General features: G+C 55.4%; 2 protein-coding genes across 5 annotated transcripts; one reads left to right on the top strand and one right to left on the bottom strand.

The window, feature by feature from the left end:
* Nucleotides 1-435: 435 nt before the first annotated feature.
* On the top strand, nucleotides 436-20,136 carry CHST1 (carbohydrate sulfotransferase 1). 4 transcript variants are annotated; one of them, XM_033204982.1, is made up of 4 exons: nucleotides 436-908; nucleotides 16,424-16,507; nucleotides 16,938-17,035; nucleotides 18,054-20,136. In XM_033204982.1, exon 4 carries the CDS (start codon nucleotides 18,096-18,098, stop codon nucleotides 19,329-19,331), a length of 1,236 nt encoding a protein of 411 aa, XP_033060873.1. In that variant the 5' UTR covers nucleotides 436-908; nucleotides 16,424-16,507; nucleotides 16,938-17,035; nucleotides 18,054-18,095; the 3' UTR covers nucleotides 19,332-20,136. The 4 variants fall into 4 exon arrangements, with proteins under 4 accessions (XP_033060873.1, XP_033060875.1, XP_033060876.1 ...); XM_033204984.1 differs by having other exon boundaries at nucleotides 16,418-16,507; nucleotides 18,054-20,134; XM_033204985.1 differs by having other exon boundaries at nucleotides 16,424-16,582; nucleotides 18,054-20,134.
* LOC117080204 (protein NDRG3-like) lies at nucleotides 6,752-12,258 on the bottom strand. Its single transcript, XM_033204986.1, has one exon. It carries the CDS (start codon nucleotides 9,640-9,642, stop codon nucleotides 8,518-8,520), a length of 1,125 nt encoding a protein of 374 aa, XP_033060877.1. The 5' UTR covers nucleotides 9,643-12,258; the 3' UTR covers nucleotides 6,752-8,517.
* Nucleotides 20,137-20,408: the final 272 nt, after the last annotated feature.

Consider the following 20,408-nt stretch of genomic DNA (forward strand, 5'->3'; position numbering starts at 1 on the left):
GAAGGGCTAGGAGTGTGTGTCGAGGTATTGCACACAGAGGTGGTTGGCTTCAGTTCTGGGTTCTGAAGTCCCTCTGTGCAGCTGGCTGGGGAAGAGGTAAAGAACAGCTGGGCCAGGGGCCAGGCTGGGGCTCCAGCCGGACTTCCGCGGCGGGGGGCGCTCGGGCGAAAGGTTTTGGCGGCCCGGCCAGCAGCGCCCTCGGGGGTAAGGGAGAGGGAGGCTACGCGGAGAGGTGCCAGAGACAGCCGGTGCCCTTGCCCGCCGGCCGCCCGAAGCCCCGGTGGTGGGCGTGGCTGTCCCCGGCGGGTGGGTGGGCGCGGGCTCTGGAGCCTGGCTGCGGAGTGGGTGTACCGGGCGCTCGCGGCTGGGGCGGCGCGGGGGGCGGGAAGGCGCGCGCCGAAGGGGTGGGGAGGAGAAGGGGCGGGCGGCTCGGGGGTGGAGCCGGGACCGCAGCGCCCGCCGCTCGCTCGGCTGTGTAGCAGCCGCTGCCGCCGCTGCTCTTGGCTCCGGGACGCGGGCGGGCGCTCCGAGAGGCTCCGGCGCCTGCGGCTGCTGCTGTCCCCCGGCGCCCGGGGCTGCGGCGCTTCGGGTCCGGCCCCTGGCCCGGCGTCTCTCGGGTCCCTGAGCCCCGGCCCCGGGTCCCGTGTCCGGCCGGGGAGAACGCATTCAGCTGCTCTGCCGCCCCGGGCTCGCGCCCCCGGGCCATGAAGAGGGGCCCGTGAGCCGCGCGCAGAGTCGGAGGAAGAGGAGGGAGGAGGGAGGCCGAGGAGGAGGGCACGGGAGGCGGAGGATGCCGCCCCCGCTGCTGCCCCCGCCGCCACCCGCGGGCCCCCGGCGACCCTGACTCCAGACCCGAGGATGGAGCCGGCGCTGGGCGCTGCAGCTGCTCCCGGCGCGCCCCCGACCAGGTATTGGCCGGGCCCGCGGGGTCCGGGGCGGGCGGGAGCTGACACTCCGCTGCAGCAGCCGGGAGGGGCGCGGGCGCGGTGGGAGACGCCCCTCCGTTCGGGGACAGCAGCTACTGGCGATGCGCGGAGGGGTGGCGGCGGCGAGGGACGGCGTGTTGGGCGCAGGAAGGGGCTGCCGAGGCTGGTGGCCGGTTGAGAGCAGCGATCACCCCAGCCCTCCCTGCCCCCATTAGAGGAGGGCAGCAAACTTGAGACGCGCGGTGGTACCCGAGGCGCTTGGCTCCCCTCAGCTGCGGAGCGCACTCGGGGGCTGCTCCGGGCTCACCACCCCACAACCCGCCTGGTTAGGGTCTGCGGAGGCGCCTTGAGACCCTGAGGTCCCCGCGCCGGCACCAACTTTCCAAACCCAGCTGCACCCGGAGGCGGGGGCGCAGTTCCCTGCTTCCTGCTCCCAGCCCTGGCCCGGCCTCCGCTTGGCCCGGCCTCTGCACCCAGGCCGCTGCGATGAGCTGGGCCCCTGTGGGGCCGGAGCCACCGGATGGTGCAGAGCCCCCCACGGGAAGCCGGAACAACCTTCCCGCTCTTCTCTGGGTAGGACCGGGGGAGCAGCCCCTCCCAGGCTCCAGGGACCCAGTGCTGGCTTTCGCGGTAGCAGCCCAGAGTAGCCCTAGATGGGATGCTGGGTGTTAAAAGGCCAGGCTGCCTGAGGAAGGTGAGACCCGGGGGTTGTCCTGGGTTGGCACCTTGGCCTGATTTCAGGTGTGCCCCCTCCGCCACCCCGGGCCTGCCCTTTCGCAGGACTGCTTTCTTCTGCTCTGGGGCCGGCTTCCTCTTGGTGGACTTAAAACTGCTCCTGGGCAGGGTACTCCCTAGGTAAGGGCCACTCCTAGTGTCCAGGTGCCGGAAGATGGGCTTGGGCCATTGACAGGGAGCTGGAGGCTGGGGCAGGGGAGGTGGCTGTCCAGTCAAGGACAGAAATTCAGTCCAGCATCTTCTGGAGGGGTGGGAGGAGCTGGGGGCAGGCTCAGGTGCAGGAGTCAGGCACTCTGGCTGGGAGGAAGCTGCTTTGACAAGCACAGGGACGTCAGAGCCAAGCAGGTGGGAACCAGTGGGCCAGGTGTCTACCTTCAGAGGTTCCTCAGCCCCTTGCGGTGGGGCCCGCTGTCTCAGGCAGAGACCTTACCTGGGCAGGCAGTTCCCAGGCTCCTGTCCTCAGCAGTGGGGACACTTCCAGGCATCATGATGACCCTGTTTCTTTTTCAAAGTGCTTTCACCGTCATGACTCACACATTGCATTCACCAGGGAGGTATCAGGCTTCCAAACTATTCCATTCCCCTCCCTCCCGGGTCTTTAGGGAGCTGCTGGGGAAAGGAGTGGGTGGATTTGCCCTTGGGCCTTGAACCCCTGCAGGAGGCCAGGAGCCTGGCATGGCACCTTTCATTTTCCTGTTGCCAGTCCCTCATCCTGGCGGTGAGCAGCCCTAGGCCAGGCTGCTTCACGGTGGTGGGGTGGGGAGGGGAGGGGCGCCAGGGAGAGCAAGTCGTTGCTAATCATCCCCCAAACTCTGCTGGGTCTTTGAAATCATGGCTAGGTGCCACCCCCAGCCCCCTTCACTCAACACCCAGCTTCCCCATCTCAAAGCAGAAATGAATTTTCCCTAAAATCCAAATCTCCCTCTTTGCTGAGTAGTTGCAATGCTTTTGGCCAGAGGTTTCCTTCCCAACATCCAAAGTCAAGCTTCCCTCTGTCCTGGCCCCTGAGCCATCTCTGCGAGGCACAGGCCCCTGCTGGGAGAGGGATGTATCCTCCTGACCACTCTCCCCCCAACCCTTGCCGACAGGGCCCTAGCTCCTGGGCAAGAGTGGTGCTGATGGGGCTGATAGAGGGGTCGCATGGGAGGAGGAGTACCTCTGTGTTCCACTGAGTCTACAGGAGGGGCCCAAGTGCCAGGCCCTCCCTGGAGGGCCAGGTTCATGTCCTACTGGATTCCACTTGCCTACCCCTCTGTCTCCCTCCCTTGTCTGCTGTGGGTCTCTCTTTACTTTCCCAACTCCACTCTGCATTGGTGCGGGGAGGGAGCATTTTATATTCATAATCTGGTTCAGAGAAGGTCCCGAAGCCCTGAGTCACTGTATGGTTTCCATGGAAACAGACTTGTTCAGAGGACTCGGTGTAGCGGCTGTGGTGGGGGAGAAGGGAAACATATAGTAAAACCAGGCTCCACAAGTGTGGCGGGACTTGGACCAACTCCCTTTGGTGGGGACTGAGGGGTGGGCAAGGCTCTGGCCTTCCCCGTCAGAGGGGCTGCCTCTCCCCACCCACTGGGGCCCCGCCATTGGATGCCTCACAGCTGTTGCTGTGACTCTTGGCAGGCTGCTGCTTCTCCCACGGACCTTCTGGCTAGGTGCCTGGCCTCATGGCTACCTCTCCCTGCCTCAGTTTCCCCCTCTGTAAATGGAGAAAATAACACCTACCTGATAGCGTTGTTGTGAAGATCAAATGCGGTAATATATGAGACACATTGAGAATGGTGCCATGGTAAGTGTTCCAAAGCACCATTCCTAGGAATTAAGTCAGGACATTGGAAGAAACTCCCCAAGCATGTTCACCTAGATCCTTACCCTCGGTCCCAGCAGGTGGTCCTCACATCTGGCTGGGCTGGCCTCCTGCTTTAAAAGAGCCTCTCCCCAGCAGCCTCAGCACACCCTCAGCTGGGAAGCAGCCAGCCATTTCTTTCTACAGAGCATTTGTTTCAGGTTCCTGAGGGCCTGGCACAGTGTTAGGCAGTTCTGGGTTTTGTTCAGACTCTACCTGTCTAGCAGCCTTGTGGGAGTAAATCCAGATGGACAGGCAGCTTCCTGCTTCAGCCTTCCCGCAAAGGAAGGGGTCAGCCCTGGAGCCCCTAGGGGTTGGGGCAGACAGAGAGGAGCAGAAGAGGTCCAGGTCCTAGAGATCCTAGAGAGGCTGGTTCATCTGGCTGGAGAAGCATCTATCTCCCTCTTGATCAGCCAGAGAGGGTCAGGGAGCTCTTCAGAAAGGTTACAGATCCTGCACACTCTCCTAACCCCAAGTTAGAACCTCTAGCGCCCAAGTGTTCCCAGCATACCCTGCGAGTCTGGACAGGCTTGGGGCTTCAGCCTGAGCAGTTGCTGGTCAGTTGTCATCCTGCCTGCTGGGGCAGGGTGAGGAGCTCCCCGCCCCAGTGCCTGCCTCAGCAGCATTGAGGAGTGCAGCTAGGGGAGATTCTGAGTGCCACTGATGCCTGAGCCGGTCTGCCTTACCGGCCTTTCTCTCTCACTGCAGCCCTCCCCTCCATGGCCCTCAGGTTCCCTGCTCCATGGCAGGGCTCCCTCCTCCCCTCCTGTAAGATGGGCTTCAGCTCCAGGCCCCTTAAAGACATCCCACGCCCATCACAACCAGCTGTCAGAGCTGCAAAGCCTGCTCTTTATCTGCCGGCCCTTCACAGACGGGAAAAGTGAGATTTCTGGGGTTTGCTTGTATGGCCAGAGCCCAAGCTAGTTGTAGCCTCTCTCAGCTACACACCAGCCCTGGGGATGCCCTGCCCTTCTTGCTGGCTCTCCAAGCAGCCCCAGCTGCTGCCCGGCACCCCCATGGATACCCCCTCCCAGCTCTCAGTTTCCTGCCAACGTTCTACCTCCTGCAGGTGTCTCTGGACCATTTTGCTCTCCTCATTGGCGTTCACAACACCTTCCAATTTAATATCCTCTGCAAATTTCATTAACGGACTGTTTACTCCCTCTCTCAGGATCATTAATGAAGATGTTAGATAAGATCTGACCCAATGCTGAGGCTTGGCAGCCCTGCCCCCACTCCCAGACTTGCAGCCCTCCAGCCCCTTTCTCTGGGCTTGCCTCCTCCACCAGGGCCCTTGGGACCTGCCCCCTCCTGCTATTATGCCTCATGACAAGTGCTTAGGGCCAAGTCTGTTTGAATTAATTTTGTAAGATTACTCGAGGCGCTGTATCAAATGCTTTGCTAAAAATCAAGATATATTACCCTGCCTGCGTTTCCTTCATCTACCCGTCTTGTAATTCTATCAAGAAAGCTATCAAGTTTGTCAGGCATGATTTGTTCTTTATAAATCCCCACGGTGCCGCACGGGGGCACAGGGTTCCCGCGTTTTCTAAATGTTTAGAGATTCCCTCTTTGTGTTTGCTGCTTGATTAGAGCTGGAAGGTGGTGGGCTGGGCATTGTCAGGAATGCTGTCTCCTTCTCAGGGATGGGGAAGAAGGCGTGGCTCCTTTTCTCCCGAGCTTCTGCCAGTGTCAGTGACTTGTTTAGGACTCACTGAGTCCCTGTGGTGTGTAGGGACCCCAAGCTTGGCACTTGGGGAGGAGGGATAGGAGAGAGCTAGGGGAGGGAGATGAAGGGGGGCTGGTGCTCTCCTTCAAGGATTCTGCAGGGCAGGTGAAACAGAGAGACGAGCCTGCTGCAGACATTCTGAAGGTATCACTGATTGAGAGATTACTGTGTGCCAGCCACTATGCTAACAGCTTTATATGACAGATGCCATTTAAGCCCCTCTCCTGCCCTGGGAGAGGTGTGTGACCTCCCTTCGCCTGGGTACCTGAGAATCACAAAGGGTTAAGGCTGCCCAGGACTCAGGTCTGGGTTTCACCCTCTGTTTATGCTGTTATGCTGTTCCTAGCCATTTATGACACACAAAAACGGTCAACAAAGCTGAATGGAGTGATTTGGACATTTTAGGAGGTCAGAGTGGGGATGGAAGGGAAAGCCTTTAGGGAAAGCTTTGGAGAGATGAGGACCTCACTCGCATATGCACCTCACACACAACCCCCACAGCCTGAAATCCATTCTCCTCCTGCCACTTCTGAGTTGCGTGAACAAATCCCTTAACCTCTCTGAGCCTCAGTCCCGAACCTGTGAAATTGATTCAGCTGTAATTCTTACCCCTAGGCATGCAGAGAGGATCCAACGAGGTGAGGCGTGAAAGGTACATACCAAGGTGCTAGGCCGCCATTGTATATGAGCAGCCGCCATTGTGTTCTACAATGGAGGTCCCTGTTGATGGCAGGCAGAGACACTCATCTGGTTGGCCATATGCCCAGTGGGTGGAGCTGTGGCCCCTCCTAATGCTTCTCACCCAGCAGAAGAGGGGTGACAGGGTGAGCCTCCCTGGCATCTCGGCCCAAGGGCATCCTTGGGACCAGCTGTGTGCTGGTGATAAGCTTTGGGCTTAGAGAGCAGGGAAGCCTCAACTGGGTGGACAGCCCAAACCCAATGCCCCATTCCAGACTGTTTCAGGCCAGATGGTAATAAAGACATTCTTTGGTGTCTTTTTGGTGGCATAGGATTTGGGCATTCCTGGGCTCCCTGGTCATAAAACCACTCAAAGCTCCCACTGCTTGTCTAGCCCAGACCTGGAGCCACTGTGTGGGGAGCACTGTGTGTTTGGGCTTCTGCCTATCAGGTGCAGCAGTCCCATGTCCACACTCACGTGGGATCATTTTCATTCTTGTCATTCAGCCGGGGAGGGAGAACCCTCTGGGAAGCGGTGAGATGGCACACAACTATTGGTATGCCAGGGGAACCAACCAGGAAGGGCCACATTGGCAGCCCCCCATCCCCACCAGCGGATGCCCCAGGGACCTGATCCTATGGCCAGGAGGTATCAGATTCACCAATATCTGGGTCGGGGGTGAATGCTATGTTTGAGATCGGCACCAATGTGTCCTGGGACCCTGGTGGCAACCTTGGCCCTGGTGCTCCCTCTCCCTCCCTCTGGCTGGGTGACGCTCTTGGTGTGGCCTGAGGGTTTTAGCTCTGTGATTAGGGCCAGGGCTTGGGATTTTTTTTTTTTAACAATGAGACATATACAGCTTTATTTAATAATCTGTAAAAAGTCATACTCTGGCAGAGTGATGCATTCCTTATCTCAGCAGAAAGCAAACAGTGTGTCTGAAAAGCCCCTTCCCAAGATTTGGAACTGTGTAACCCTGGGCTTACATCTCAATTCTCCCAAGAGCTGGGCTCTTGCTATGTGGCAGTTGGTCTCCACAGTTCTCTCACCCTCCAGCAATACTCTCTGTCTTGCTGTGACTCCCTCACTTAACAGTAGACAGGAGGCTGAAAACAACTTTACCTGGACAGGGCTGCCCCTACAGGGTGGCCCTTTCCCTCCTGCAAAAGGGAGTTCACGGGATTAACAATCTTTCTGATTGGCTGGGCAAAATGACTCATGCCTGTAACTCCAGCACTTTGGGAGGTTGAGGCAGGCGGATCACCTGAGGTCAGGAGTTTGAGACCAGCCTGGCCAACATGGTGAAACTCCATCTCTACTAAAAATACATAACTTAGCTGGGCGTGGTGGCAGGTGCCTGTAGTCCTAGCTACTCAGGAGGCTGAGGCAGGAGAATCTCTTGAACCCAGGGGGCAGAGGGTGAGCCAAGTTTGCGCCATTGCACTCCAGCCTGGGTGACAGAAGGAGACTCTGTCTCCAAAAAAAAAAAAAAAAAAAAAAAAAGACTCTGAGAAATGGGTTCTGTATCAATTTAATTTGGCTTCCATTACATCTACTGAAATCAAGGCCATACTTATTAACATGATACTATGTTAATGACTGTTCCTCTTCCCCCACCCATTTCTCCACCATCTACATGCTTTTTAGGCCATACCTCTCCCCTCTCTGGGAACTGAGGAATGGAGACACTCTCCGTCATAGACCTAAGAGGCACTTCTTGTGGTTATGTGGATGTCCAGTATAAGATACTGCAGCGACAGCAGTTTTGCTCTTCAGCGCAGAGGCCTGGCATTTTGCTTCCACCTTCCTGTGCTAAGAGAGTCCAGTAATTAAGCCACATTCACTCCTTGGAAAAAACTCTTATGTTGTATCGGAACCTCACCGATGGTTCATGGGCTTCCAGCAGAATATATTCCTCCCTTTTATTTATAGAAGAGTATACAGAAATTCATTTGGACAGAAGGAGTCTCTCTACGTAATAGGCACCCTTCTACTATTGCTCACAATCAATCAAAGGTCCAGATGGCAATTATGATTTTCCACATTCCTCAGAGCTGCTCTCTCCTGAAATCACTCTGCAAATTTTGTTGACCAATTTGCAAACAAAAGAGAACGCAGTGGCCTACCCAACCTAGAAATCTATTCTGCCTAATTCTCTTAAAAACACCATTGAGGATGCAAAATAAGTCCCTTTTTTGTTTTTTTGCAGAAGCACTACAAGAAAGCGTGTCTAAAACCACAGAACTATGCACACACACACAGAGACACACGTGCTTGCACACACACAGAGTTGGGATCAAAGAATCTTATCCGATACATAGTTGGGGGAGCACGGGAAAAAGCTGGCAAGAGAGGAGATGGAGAGATCTGATCAGCTAAAGATGTTGGAATGTTACAGTATGGCATGGAAATGGTTCTTGGGCTATACAAAAAAAGGGGGTGGGCAGGCAGACAGAATGATAAATCCAGGCTACTAGAGAGAGGTTCAGTGGCCATGCATGAGTTAAAGATAGTAGAGGCCAGTTTACATGGATGAAATGTTATATTATGGAGTGGTCATTTGAAGAAGGATGGACTTGCAATGGTCCAGGGGAGGAGCATCTGCTTAGCAGGACACCTCCATGGTCTGGTGTCTGTCCAGGACATCAGGGGACTCACAGGATTCTCGAGTTCCATCTGACTGACTGCTGGTGACAGACCGGCTGAAGGGACTTTCTCCAGAGTCGAGGCTACTCGAGGTTGAGTGGGTTCGTGATCGGGCGAGCCGAGTCATGCTGGCAGATGGTATGTAGCCCATTCCCTGCAAAAAGTACCTGAAGGCCTCGGTGAGCTTCCCAGGCTGAACTACCTGGGGCAGTCCCCCACAGTCTGCCATCTTTAGCAAAGTTGTATTTACAGGGTTCAGACGGGAATTGCATTTGACCACAGCCTCAACTGCAGGCGAATTGTCCCCTACCACCAGTAAAGTAGAGCACTTTAATATTTTTGATTTATCATTTTGGCCCAGTATGGGTCTCTTGATCTCCAGGTCTCTGCATCCATTGTAGGAATTCAAGAAGAGCTTCAGGTTGTCTTGGTTGATGTCTTCGGCAATATGCATTCTGTAGGCTTGGATCAGGTCCAGGTTGGCCTGTAACTCTTCCGGCCCAAAGTGATGAGCCAAAATAATGTCCACAACATTGGTTGTCAGGCCAGAGAGTTTGGAAGCTGCCCGGTCAATCCAGCCTTTTGTGCAAGGGTCAACATTAATGAGCACAAGGCCTTCCACAAGCTCTGGATGGTTGAGTGCAAATCTGCTGAGGATGTAAGCTCCAGCTCCAACTCCAATACCAATGATGCTTTTCAGGCTTAGGTGCGTAAGAACAGGAGGCAGCATTTCGGCCAGCTCATCCATTGTGGGGTACTGATACCCTGTTGGGAAAGAGGGTGCACCTTCCTGCTGGCCTCGGGCATCCACATGACAGACAGCAAAATTCTGGGTGATCTCGTGCATATCCTTAAAGTTAAAGAATGCATTGAAACAGGATTTATGGTTGAGGCCAATGTCATGATACGTTAGTATAACTGGTCTGTTTCCTTTGGGTAAACCTCTTATAGTGACGTGGACCACACCATGAGTTGTTTCTATGTCATGTTCCTGACAGTCAAAGTCCTGGAAGTTTCGTGTACCATTCTTATCATTTAGAAGTGGTTTGATCTCTGTGAGCGGAACATCCTGAAGTTCATCCATGAGGTCAGATGATGAGAGTAGAGGAGTCGCAAGAATAAATTGGTAACTCTGAGGTGCGGGCACCCGCCATGAGTGCGGCGGCGGCGGCGGTGGCCAGGGCTTGGGATTCTTTAGAGCCAAGTCTGAATCCTAGCACCACCACAGGCTAGGGGTGCATGCTTGAACAAGTTCCCACACTTGCTGAGCCTCACTGCTCCTCGTCTGTGAAAGGTGGCAGTGGCACCTGGCCTGTGGGATGCATCCCCTGATGGGAGCCAGGTCTGTGATCATCTCTGAGTATCCACGTCTGCAGCCTCCTCCATCCCATGTGACAGTCTCAAGGCTCAGAATCCTATTGGTTCTCCACCCACAGTCCTCGTCCCCACGGGGCCAGCCAGGCCTAATGGCCTAATATGCAGGTGGCCCAGGCTGGAGACTCCTGGATCCAGAGACAGGCGGGCCCCTCTCCCAGCCTGGCCGGCAGCAGCTGCCTGAGTTCCAGCTCCTGTTGATGTTTCCCCTCCTTGAAGCTGGGAGGATGGGCCGGAGCCCCGTGTCCAGGGGGTGGGGCCTCGGTACTATTCCAACTCTGGCTGTGGCTTCTTGGTGGGGCGGAGGACAGGAAACCGGGGCTTTTCCGCCCAGCGTCGGGGCTGTAGAGTCCCGCCTACCACAGGCCAGGCTGTACCAGGACTGGCCTGAGACAGGGAACCGGGACCTTCTGACTCATCCCTCCCCCAGAGGAGCTGGGCACACTGGGGCCTTGTGTCGTGGCCAGGAGGTCAGCCACTCTCCCCACTGCTGGGGAAAACTTTCCCCTCAGGTTGGGTTTGGGACCACCCCCCTCCCACTCCCACCCTCCACGGCAGGATGTGAGGTGCCTTCCTTACCCCAGGCAAGGTCTCTGCAGCCACAAGTCAGGGTCTCCAACTACGCAGGCTGCTGGCACTTCAGTGGAGCAGGCTGTGGCATCTGTTTTAACTTTTAAAAACATTTCCAGGCCAGTGGTGCCTCTTTGTGCATTTAGTAGTCCATAAAAATCATGGTCATGGCCCTTAATAAGCATTTGCTCTGTGCCTACCACTGTGTTAAGCTGTGGGCACCCACTGGCCTTCTGTCTCACTGCCCAAATATTAGATTCTGTGACCATTTCTCCCATTTCCTACATAAGGACAAGTGAGGCCTATAGAGGTTAAGTCCCTTGTGCAATGCAAATCCAGGCCTCTGTGGCCCCACAGCTGGGGTGCCTAAACACCCCCCAGACTGCTTCCCCGAATGCCTGTGGGCACCTTCTCCAGGAGGCTTGAGACATCCATGGGTATCATGTGGACATTGGAGTGCTCTGCCCTGGAGACACCGGCTCTCATAGGAGGCAGCTGGGCATCCCTGCTGATAGTGAAAAATCGGTACACCCATCGCTCTCCAGGTGCTTGTCTTGGAAACCATGACTGTGAGAGCTTGTCCCCACTGGAGGTGCCCAAAAGATGTAGTCGTTCTGCCTGTGAGGCCCAGGGACTCTAGGGATTGTTTGCAAGTACCATGTTTGTGGTGGTCCAGGTTCTGGAGAGAGGGTCCATAGACCTCACAGTGTTTCAAGTTGAGGTGGGCATGACCCCAAAGAGAAGGGGTCCACTGGGCTGACCTAGACCACAGAGGCTGAGTCTGGATCCCAGCAGCTCACCCTCCTAGAAGATTGCACTGGTTGGATTGTGTGTTGGCATACTGCCCACATGGAAGGATGCTCTAGGACACTGTCCCATGAAACTCATCTTTGGATTTCTTAGGTACAAAGTCTTGAGGACGTGTTCATGGTGGCATACGCACAGGGCTCTGTAAGAGCTCCCTCGGGAGAAATCTTGCACTGAATTCAGTGTCAGGAATAGCTGGATATCTCTTGAGTGGATGCTTTTTAATCTTTATCTCATGGGTCCTGTGAAACAAGTAAATGAAATATTTCCCTTTTCCTACTGGCTGCCAGGAAGCTCTGACTTAGCTCAGTAGCCCACACATGGTGTGACTCTTGTACACTGACTTGGCCTCTGGTTCTTTCAGACTCTTATACTCTTGTTTTCCCCTCGCCTTGCCTCATTTTCATCACCTCGTTTTCCTTAGAGAAAAACATCTTGCTGTTTTATGTGTTTTAGTCTTAACTAAACAAACATTTATGGTGGATCAGTGCTGGCTACGTCAGAGCCAGGGAGTAAGCATTTCCTCTCTGCAGTCTCCATCCTAGAGGCCTGTTTGCCAGCTCCTCCCTCCCTGCCCCATTCCCTTATACCTTGCTCCAGTTCTTGGGACCCCAGAGCCTTGGGGCCCCATTCATCACGGCTCCTGAGTTTGTCCGGAAAGACGATGTTCAGGTTCTTCCTCCACCCTCACTGTGTTGCTTCATCCCCCAAGGCTTCACAGTAGTTTTTCAGGGAGAAATGTCTGGGGGAAGAGTCATTTCCCCAACCCAGGGCTCAGCTGCTCCTGTAGCCCCAGGCCCCCTCTGAAATCCAGCTTCCGTTCATCTCTGGCCCTGTGTCTCAGCAGTCCCCAGCTGCCTACTGTCCTTAGTGGCCCACCTGAGCAGACAAAGCCCATTTCTGGTGGAAAAGCAGTGCCTTTGACCCTGGTGCCTTGGAAATGGGGGTGGGGAGAGCTGGCTGGCAGTGCCCGGGGGGAGGGTGGGAGGCACAGTGAGATGCCAGGGCTGATTTTCAGTACCACACCCTGTCATCAATCACTCCTCTACTTCCTACATGGAGTGGCTTCACTGTGTCCCCCAAAATTAATACACTCAAACTGAATAAAAAAGTTCAGTGTAGACGGTGTCTCCTCCTACCTCAGTCTCCTCGAGGCCCCCTCCATCTGGGGCATCTCCTGTTACTAGTTCAGTGCAAACTCTTTCAGTGATTGTTTATGCATATATGCAAATATACATGTCCACCTCCTTAAACAAATCTGAAATGGTGGTGTACTATTACACATGTGTTTTCTGGCTCTAGCTTTTGAAACTTATATATGCTGAGTGACTGTTTCTATCAGTATATTCATGTCTGAGGAGGCTTCTCTGATATAGTCAGTTGGAAAGACAGTCCCCTGGACATGCTAATAAGGAAGAGGTTAAGCTTCTGGGAAAGGGTGGGGTGTCCATGCGTGGGCTTTCAGAGGTTTGGGAAACTTCTAAATTGTGTGTGTAAAATTGTGGGCACTAGTGGCATTTCTAAGGGGAGAGATTGTGGTTCGAAGGGTCTGTGGCCCAGAACAGGTGAACCAAGACCTCAGCCCTGGGTTTCATGGGATTTCTCTACAGCAGAATGTGGGGCCAACTTGGCAGAGGGCAGCACCGCTAGGTTCTAAGGCCCCCATTCCCTGGGTCTGCCAAGATCAGGCTGAGGTGAGGGACAGAGATGCCCAGCCCTAGAATCTTCCTGGGAGAAGACTGGGTTTTTCCCATTCCCAATGGAGGGTCCCCCTGTCTGCTGTGTGGGTGGCCCCAACTGTGCCTGAGAATGAAGTCTGGGGCCTTTCTGGGATTATAGAGAACACCAGAGTTAGAGCCAGGAGGCCCTTCAGTCATCACTGGATCTATGGTGTAACCCAGGCACAGAGAGGCCAGGGGGTGAGTTCAAGGTCACCCAGCCAGGGAAAGGCAGAGGCTGTGTGGGCCAATCCTGCCTGTGACATTCAGGTCTGTACTCCTTCCCGGACAGAGCACCATGAGATGAGCAGGAGAGGCCCTTGGGAGGAGGCGAGGCTGCCTGTTGCTGCTGGGCTCTGCCGATGCGGCTGAGGTGGGGGTGCACGGAGCAGAGGCCGCAGCCCGAGTGGGCGTGCCATCCTCACACCTCACTGCATCTTGCAACATCACCTCCTGCTGGCTGCATCCTCATATCAGGTTGTAGCCAACAGCCCCAGAATTCTGAATACAGCAGAGGTGACAGGACTATGAGGCGGCACCGCAGGATGTGGTCACTAGAGGGCAGCAGGAAAGCCACTGCGGTGGCTCAGCAGGAAGAAGTTCCCAGGCCAGGAGAGGGGCTGCAGGAGGAAGGGGCGGTGGGTAGAACCAGACCCCGTGGGCTGCAGGATCATTTGTTCTAGGCCCTTTCCTGAGATGGAAAGCAAAGCAGACATTTACTGATGACAATATTAATTGACATTTAGTGAGTGCTTACCCTGCGTCAGGCACTGTACTCACTAATTAGTCCTCACAACAGCCTTGTTATAATTATCCCCATTTTTGCATGTGTGAACACAGAGGCCCAGAGAGATGAAGAAAGCTAGCCAAGATCTCTCAGCCAGTAAGTGGCTGAGCTGGGATCAGTAGGGCTGGTGTCAGAGGCTGGATCGTGTCTGTATGCCTGGCATTGACTAAATGCTTTAAGACCTTCAATTCTTACCAGCACTACTGTACATATGCCCACCTTATGGATGGGGAAACTGAGGCTCAGGGACAGCTGGTGAATAACCCAGGCCCACACACCTGCTGAGTGACAGATCCAGGAGGCATGTTTCAGGGTGTGAGCTGTTACTGTGAATTACAGTTCTCCAGCATAGAGCTGTTCGCTGCTCCCAGTCTGTGCCCTCATCTCAAGTTGGCTGATAATGAAATCTGAGCTTTCTATGGGGACTAAACGTTCACCAACTTGCCTGCTTTCTAACAGAAATGATAGATCCTGGTCTCCTGTATCCAAGGTTTGCTTGGATTTTTACTAAGCGGAGGTAGAGGGAGGCCAGACCAGAGGTTGCTAGAAGCCTAGGGGATGGGCTCTGGGGGCCACGGTTTGGCTTGGAGGGTGAGGGCATTGAGGAGTCTTTTGCAGTGGCTAAGGCTCCCTTGGGAACAACAGGACCTGGCCCCGGGGCCTCTGGTTTCCAGGGCAGATGCCTTTAGCATACCAAGGACACTTGGCCAGCCCCGGGCCCAGCTCTGCCAGGTTGAGAGAGTGGGGGCATTTCCAGGAGGGCTGGGCTTCCCCCATCTTCCCATTCCCATGCCCAGGCTTTGCCCTCCCCGGGGGTACAAGGGAATGGCCTGTGGCTGGGCCTTCAAACACATTCCCCTCCTCAGTGTCCAGGCCGTACCTTATGAGGCCGAGTCTCGCTGTCTTAGGGATTTATAACATCCAGCTGCTTCAGTGACTTCTGATTTATTAGCAAAGCAGCAGCTTCCAGTCCTGGCCTTAAGTTTCTCTGGGTGGAGGAAGAGTTGGGGGAAGAAACTCAAATGGCCCCTTCCCTAGCAAGATGGCAAGATGTTCCTCTTTAAATAAAACCCTAGGGTGAATTCTGCTTTTGGAATTGGAACCCCAGAATTTAAGTGAAGACTCCTTAAGGATTTAGTTTCCTGTCTTGATGAGGACCAAGGAGGGTGGAATATGAGTGGAATTAGGGAAAAGGATTTGAACGCGGACTTCCTAGCACATTGCCTCGGCTGGAATCCTGGCTCCTTATTAGGGGTGTGAGCTTGGGGAAGTTATCTAACCTTGAGGGGCCTCAGCTTCCTTATCTGTAAAATGGGATTGTGACAGTATCAACTTCATAGAACTGGCATGAGGGTGCGATGAGCTGATGGCTGTGAAAGAAGCATGTGCCTGGGAGGAACATTGTGAATGCCCAGCAAGTGCTTGCCTTCCTTGGTATTATTTGACCCATAGCATCTAGAACAGTGCCCAGCACATATAGGAGTTCTGATAGATGGCTGTGAATAAATACAAAGGAAGTGCATCCAAATGAAATGATGCTGCAGCCAAAGAACAGACTCCTAAATAACTTAAAAATATGACCTGGCACTATTATTGATGACATTCCCTGTCTGTTTCTTGAAAGCCATTCACATTCGCCTTAGGGCACTTGGGCAGAGCAGGCCTGCACTTGCAGGGGAGTTGGGTGTAAAGTAGGGGGGTCTTTCTCCCTGGGTACCTGGCCCAGCCCCCTGATGGAGGCCAGCATCCTCTGCCACTATGGGATGAGGTTGGGGTGGGATGCAGTGTGGTTGGGATTGCGGTTTTTCTCTGATCACGTTGAGAAATTCCTAAGAATCTAAACTGTGCCCCTTTCCCTCTTGCCTGCCACTTGGTGATCTGGCACTGATTCCTAAAGAAGTGAAATTTCATATTTAAAACAGGACTTGATTTCTCCATCTGAACAGTGGGAGTGAGGACCCTGACCTCCGAGAGTGCTTATGGGGAATAACATGGTGCTAGAAGTTGGGTGAGCTGAGCCAGGCAGCACTGCGGGTTTGGGAAATGAGGATCCACTCACCCACTCCCAAAGGACTCATGCCACATAGTGGGGTGTGGGAAGAATCTTCACAAAGCACTTGAGTTCACCCCATCAGCTGTGAACCAACAGATCCACAGGACCAGACAGCAAAGGGAGGAACATGCTCCAAGCCTCAGAAGCATCTGCCTGCCCAGTCCCCATCACATGCTGATTCACAAATGGGCTGGGGCCAGTAACGGAATGCATGTTTGAAGGCCAAATACGTTTAAGCTGGAGGAACAGGAAGCCAAATCTCCTTAGAGGGAAAGAGCTGGACTCTGGGGAACCTACCAGATGAGGTTTAAAGCAGGCCTGAGAGCTCAGGCAGGTTCCTCTACCTCTGTGCCTCGGCTTTCTCGCCTGTGAAGTGGGCAGATACTGACTTCTATATTTGGTTCTTGCTAGAAGGACACGAGCTGATACAGGGAAGGGGCTTGGCACAATAGATGCTAACTGAGATAATGTGATGATCTTGGTGTTTTAATTCAGACTCTGTGAGTTGCATCAAGGTCAGGAATGCTCCCTGGTCCACTTTTGCTTTGAGTTTCAGGTAGCTGGTGTCACTTCGGTGTGGTTAGAAGAAGACTCTCTCCCCAGCTGCGTTGGAGGCGCCCTTTCGACCTGGAGGCCTGGGGTGAGCCCCCTGCCCTTGCTGACTTCTGCTAACCCGCTTCCTGGGGGAATCGCTGCACAAGTTGAATTTTAAAGGGTTAGGATTGTTTCATGGATTTAAAATGCAGAACCTTGCCAGCCTCCCTGCCTGCTGGGTTCTGGTGTGAGCAGAGGGACTGCGGTTTATTAGGAGGATGTGGTGGGGTGGGCGAGGAAGGTAAAAGGAGTGGGATACAGTCCAGGACTCAGAGGGCCACACTCAGGGGATCAGAGATGGCACTGGGTTGTTTGGGGCACTGAGTCAGGGATGGATCTGGAGAACAGGCAGAGCCCTTATTGCCTGGCCTTCGGGGCAGACTGTGGGGCACAGGACACAGAAGAGAAGGAGTGGGGAGGAGGCACTGAGACCCCAGCTCCACCTTCTGAGCCCTTCCCCTCCCTGTCTCTTGCAGTCTGCTGGCCACAGGGCTGCCGCACTGGCTGGGACTGCCAGCTGGACCTGGAGACGCTGGTGCCTGTGGACTCCCCAGCTTGGAGCAGCCCCTCTTTGGTAAGTGGTTGAGCCCTCCTGCATTCTCCCTGGGGGCAGCTCCAGTCCCCACTCAGGTCTGGTAGCTGAGCCAGCCTCCAGAGAGGGTGCCTGCAGGATGCTCAGGTGGGCTTCTGACCCTGGACTCTAAGCAGCCCCATTCGCTCTTTCTGCTTCTCCATGGTCCCTCCCCAGCCCCCCTTCTGTGGGCAGAGGGGGCACAGGAGGTAAGAGTAGAGGCTCCTGACTCCCTGAGATCTTCTTTGCAGGCCAGTTCACTCTGTGTCCGTGGGCGTTATGTGACCTCCATGGCCTGGACCCTTGTCCCTAGAGACTAGGAGCAGACCCTGGGTGCTGGGAAGGGTTGCCTCTCAGCAGACCCTGGGCACCTGTCTCTGCTCCAGAGACTCTTAGAGACTCCATGAGCCCCAGATGTCCACATCTGGAGTAAGTGGTCACCTGCATCCATGAATTGGAGGGGGCTTGACACAGTTGTCCACCTTGCCTGGCTGTGCTGGCAGCTCACTGACCATGGTCTGCAGGGGTCCTTCATGCTCAGGGGATTGGGGTCAGATGGAGGCACCTGATAGGGACTCTTCTTCCCCCTAGGGATGGGCAGAGGACAGAGGAAAGAGGACCACCTGGAGAACTGGGCGCCAGCTCGTGGGGGCGGGAAACGCTGGCAGGCAGGAGGGGCAGGGTTTGAGGCAGGCCCTGGTCATTCCCTCAGTGTGGGAGTAGGGAGAGTCAGGCTCTTGCCCTGTGAGGCCCCTCTAAGAAACTCAGAGCTCAGGATAGGAGGCTTCCACAGCTGTCTGCAGTGGGTGCAAGGAATATTTGTTCAGCTCCCCAAAGCTCCCAGGAGTCCCCCAGAGAACGGTAGTCTAGTGTAGAAGCCGCTTAGGTCTTCAGGGTGTGTGGTGAGCACTGGACAGGGAGCCCCGCGTTTCCCTGGGTCCCCTGGAGACCAGCTCTTCCAAGGGACAAGCCAGTGCCCCCACCGTGGAGGCACCTGACCGCTGGCTGCCTTTGCCCACAGACCTCGCCCCGTGGAGAAACAGCCCCATGAAGGTGCCCAGCCATGCAATGTTCCTGGAAGGCCGTCCTCCTCCTTGCCCTGGCCTCCATTGCCATCCAGTACACGGCCATCCGCACCTTCACCGCCAAGTCCTTTCACACCTGCCCCGGGCTGGCGGAGGCCGGGCTGGCCGAGCGACTGTGCGAGGAGAGCCCCACCTTCGCCTACAACCTTTCCCGCAAGACCCACATCCTCATCCTGGCCACTACGCGCAGCGGCTCCTCCTTCGTGGGCCAGCTCTTCAACCAGCACCTGGACGTCTTCTACCTGTTTGAGCCCCTCTACCACGTCCAGAACACGCTCATCCCCCGCTTCACCCAGGGCAAGAGCCCGGCCGACCGGCGGGTCATGCTGGGCGCCAGCCGAGACCTCCTGCGGAGCCTCTACGACTGCGACCTCTACTTCCTGGAGAACTACATCAAGCCGCCGCCGGTCAACCACACCACCGACAGGATCTTTCGTCGTGGGGCCAGCCGGGTCCTCTGCTCCCGGCCTGTGTGCGACCCTCCGGGGCCAGCCGACCTGGTCCTGGAGGAGGGGGACTGCGTGCGCAAGTGCGGGCTACTCAACCTGACGGTGGCTGCAGAGGCGTGCCGCGAGCGCAGCCACGTGGCCATCAAGACGGTGCGCGTGCCCGAGGTGAACGACCTGCGCGCCCTGGTGGAAGACCCGCGGTTAAACCTCAAGGTCATCCAGCTGGTCCGAGACCCCCGCGGCATTCTGGCATCGCGCAGCGAGACCTTCCGGGACACGTACCGGCTCTGGCGGCTCTGGTACGGCACGGGGAGGAAACCCTACAACCTGGACGTGACGCAGCTGACCACGGTGTGCGAGGACTTCTCCAACTCCGTGTCCACCGGCCTCATGCGGCCCCCCTGGCTCAAGGGCAAGTACATGTTGGTGCGCTACGAGGACCTGGCCCGGAATCCCATGAAGAAGACCGAGGAGATCTACGGGTTCCTGGGCATCCCGCTGGACAGCCACGTGGCCCGCTGGATCCAGAACAACACGCGGGGCGACCCCACCCTGGGCAAGCACAAATACGGCACCGTGCGAAACTCAGCGGCCACTGCCGAGAAGTGGCGCTTCCGCCTCTCCTACGACATCGTGTCCTTTGCCCAGAACGCCTGCCAGCAGGTGCTGGCCCAGCTGGGCTACAAGATCGCCGCCTCGGAGGAGGAGCTGAAGAACCCCTCGGTCAGCCTGGTGGAGGAGCGGGACTTCCGCCCCTTCTCGTGACCCGGGCGGCGCGGGTGGGGGCGGGAGGCGCACGGTGTAGGTTTTGATGAAATGGACCGTTTTTAACTGTTGCCTTATTTCCCCCTCCCTCTCCCACCTCATCTTCGTGTCCCTCCTTCCCTCAGCTCACCCCACTCCCTTCTGCCCCTTTTTGTCTCTGAAATTTGCACTACGTCTTGGACGGGAATCACTGGGGCAGAGGGCGCGTGAAGTGGGGTCTTGCCCCCACCCCACCCCATTCAGACACACGGATATTGGGTCTCTGTGCGGACGGTGACAATGTTTACAAGCACCACACTTACACATCCACACACGCACACGGGCACCCGCGAGGTGACTTCTCAAGCTTTTGAAAGGGTGAGTGGTTGGGTATCTAGTTTTTGCACTGTCTTACTATTCAACGTAAGAGGATACAAACAAGAGGACCACTTGTCTCTAATTTATGAATGGTGTCCACCCTTTCCCCATCCCTGCTTCCTGCCCCTGACACCCACTTTCCCCCTTAGAGCAGCGAAACTGCCCCCTCCTGCCCGCCCTTGCCTGTCGGTGAGGCAGGTTTTTACTGTGAGGTGAACGTGGACCTGTTTCTGTTTCCAGTCTGTGGTGATGCTGTCTGTCTGTCTGAGTCTCGTGGCCGCCCCTGGACCAGTGATGACTGATGAATCTTATGAGCTTCTGATTGATCTCGGGGTCCATCTGTGATATTTCTTTGTGCCAAAAAGAAAAAAAAAGAGTGGATCAGTTTGCTAAATGAACATTGAAATGCTTTATGTGTGTTTTCTGTAAATAAAAGAGTGCAATAATCTCTGCGTGTGATTGTGGGACCTTCTGAATGGGTACCAGAGGGCCTCAGCTGGGTCTGGGTGTTCCTGGCTTTGGGGAGGACAGCGAGAAAGAAGTGGAGGTGGGAACTGAATGACAAGTCTGCCTTTCAGAACTCTTGTCACCCTCAACACTGAGTTTAGTTTAGGATTTTTTTTTTTTTTTTTTTTTTCAGACAGAGTCTCACTCTCTCTCCCAGGCTGGAGTGCAATGGCTCCATCTCCGCTCAGTGCAACCTCCGTTTCCCAGGTTCAA

The sequence above is a fragment of the Trachypithecus francoisi genome, unplaced genomic scaffold (assembly GCF_009764315.1).
Source record: "Trachypithecus francoisi isolate TF-2019V2 unplaced genomic scaffold, Tfra_2.0 Lachesis_group8, whole genome shotgun sequence".
NCBI lineage: Eukaryota > Metazoa > Chordata > Mammalia > Primates > Cercopithecidae > Trachypithecus > Trachypithecus francoisi.

What these genes read in the sequence shown, in the direction of transcription:
- LOC117080204 (XM_033204986.1), bottom strand. Translation starts at nt 9,642, where the DNA reads ATGGATGAACTTCAGGATGTTCCGCTCACAGAGATCAAACCACTTCTA.
- CHST1 (XM_033204982.1), top strand. Translation starts at nt 18,096, where the DNA reads ATGCAATGTTCCTGGAAGGCCGTCCTCCTCCTTGCCCTGGCCTCCATT.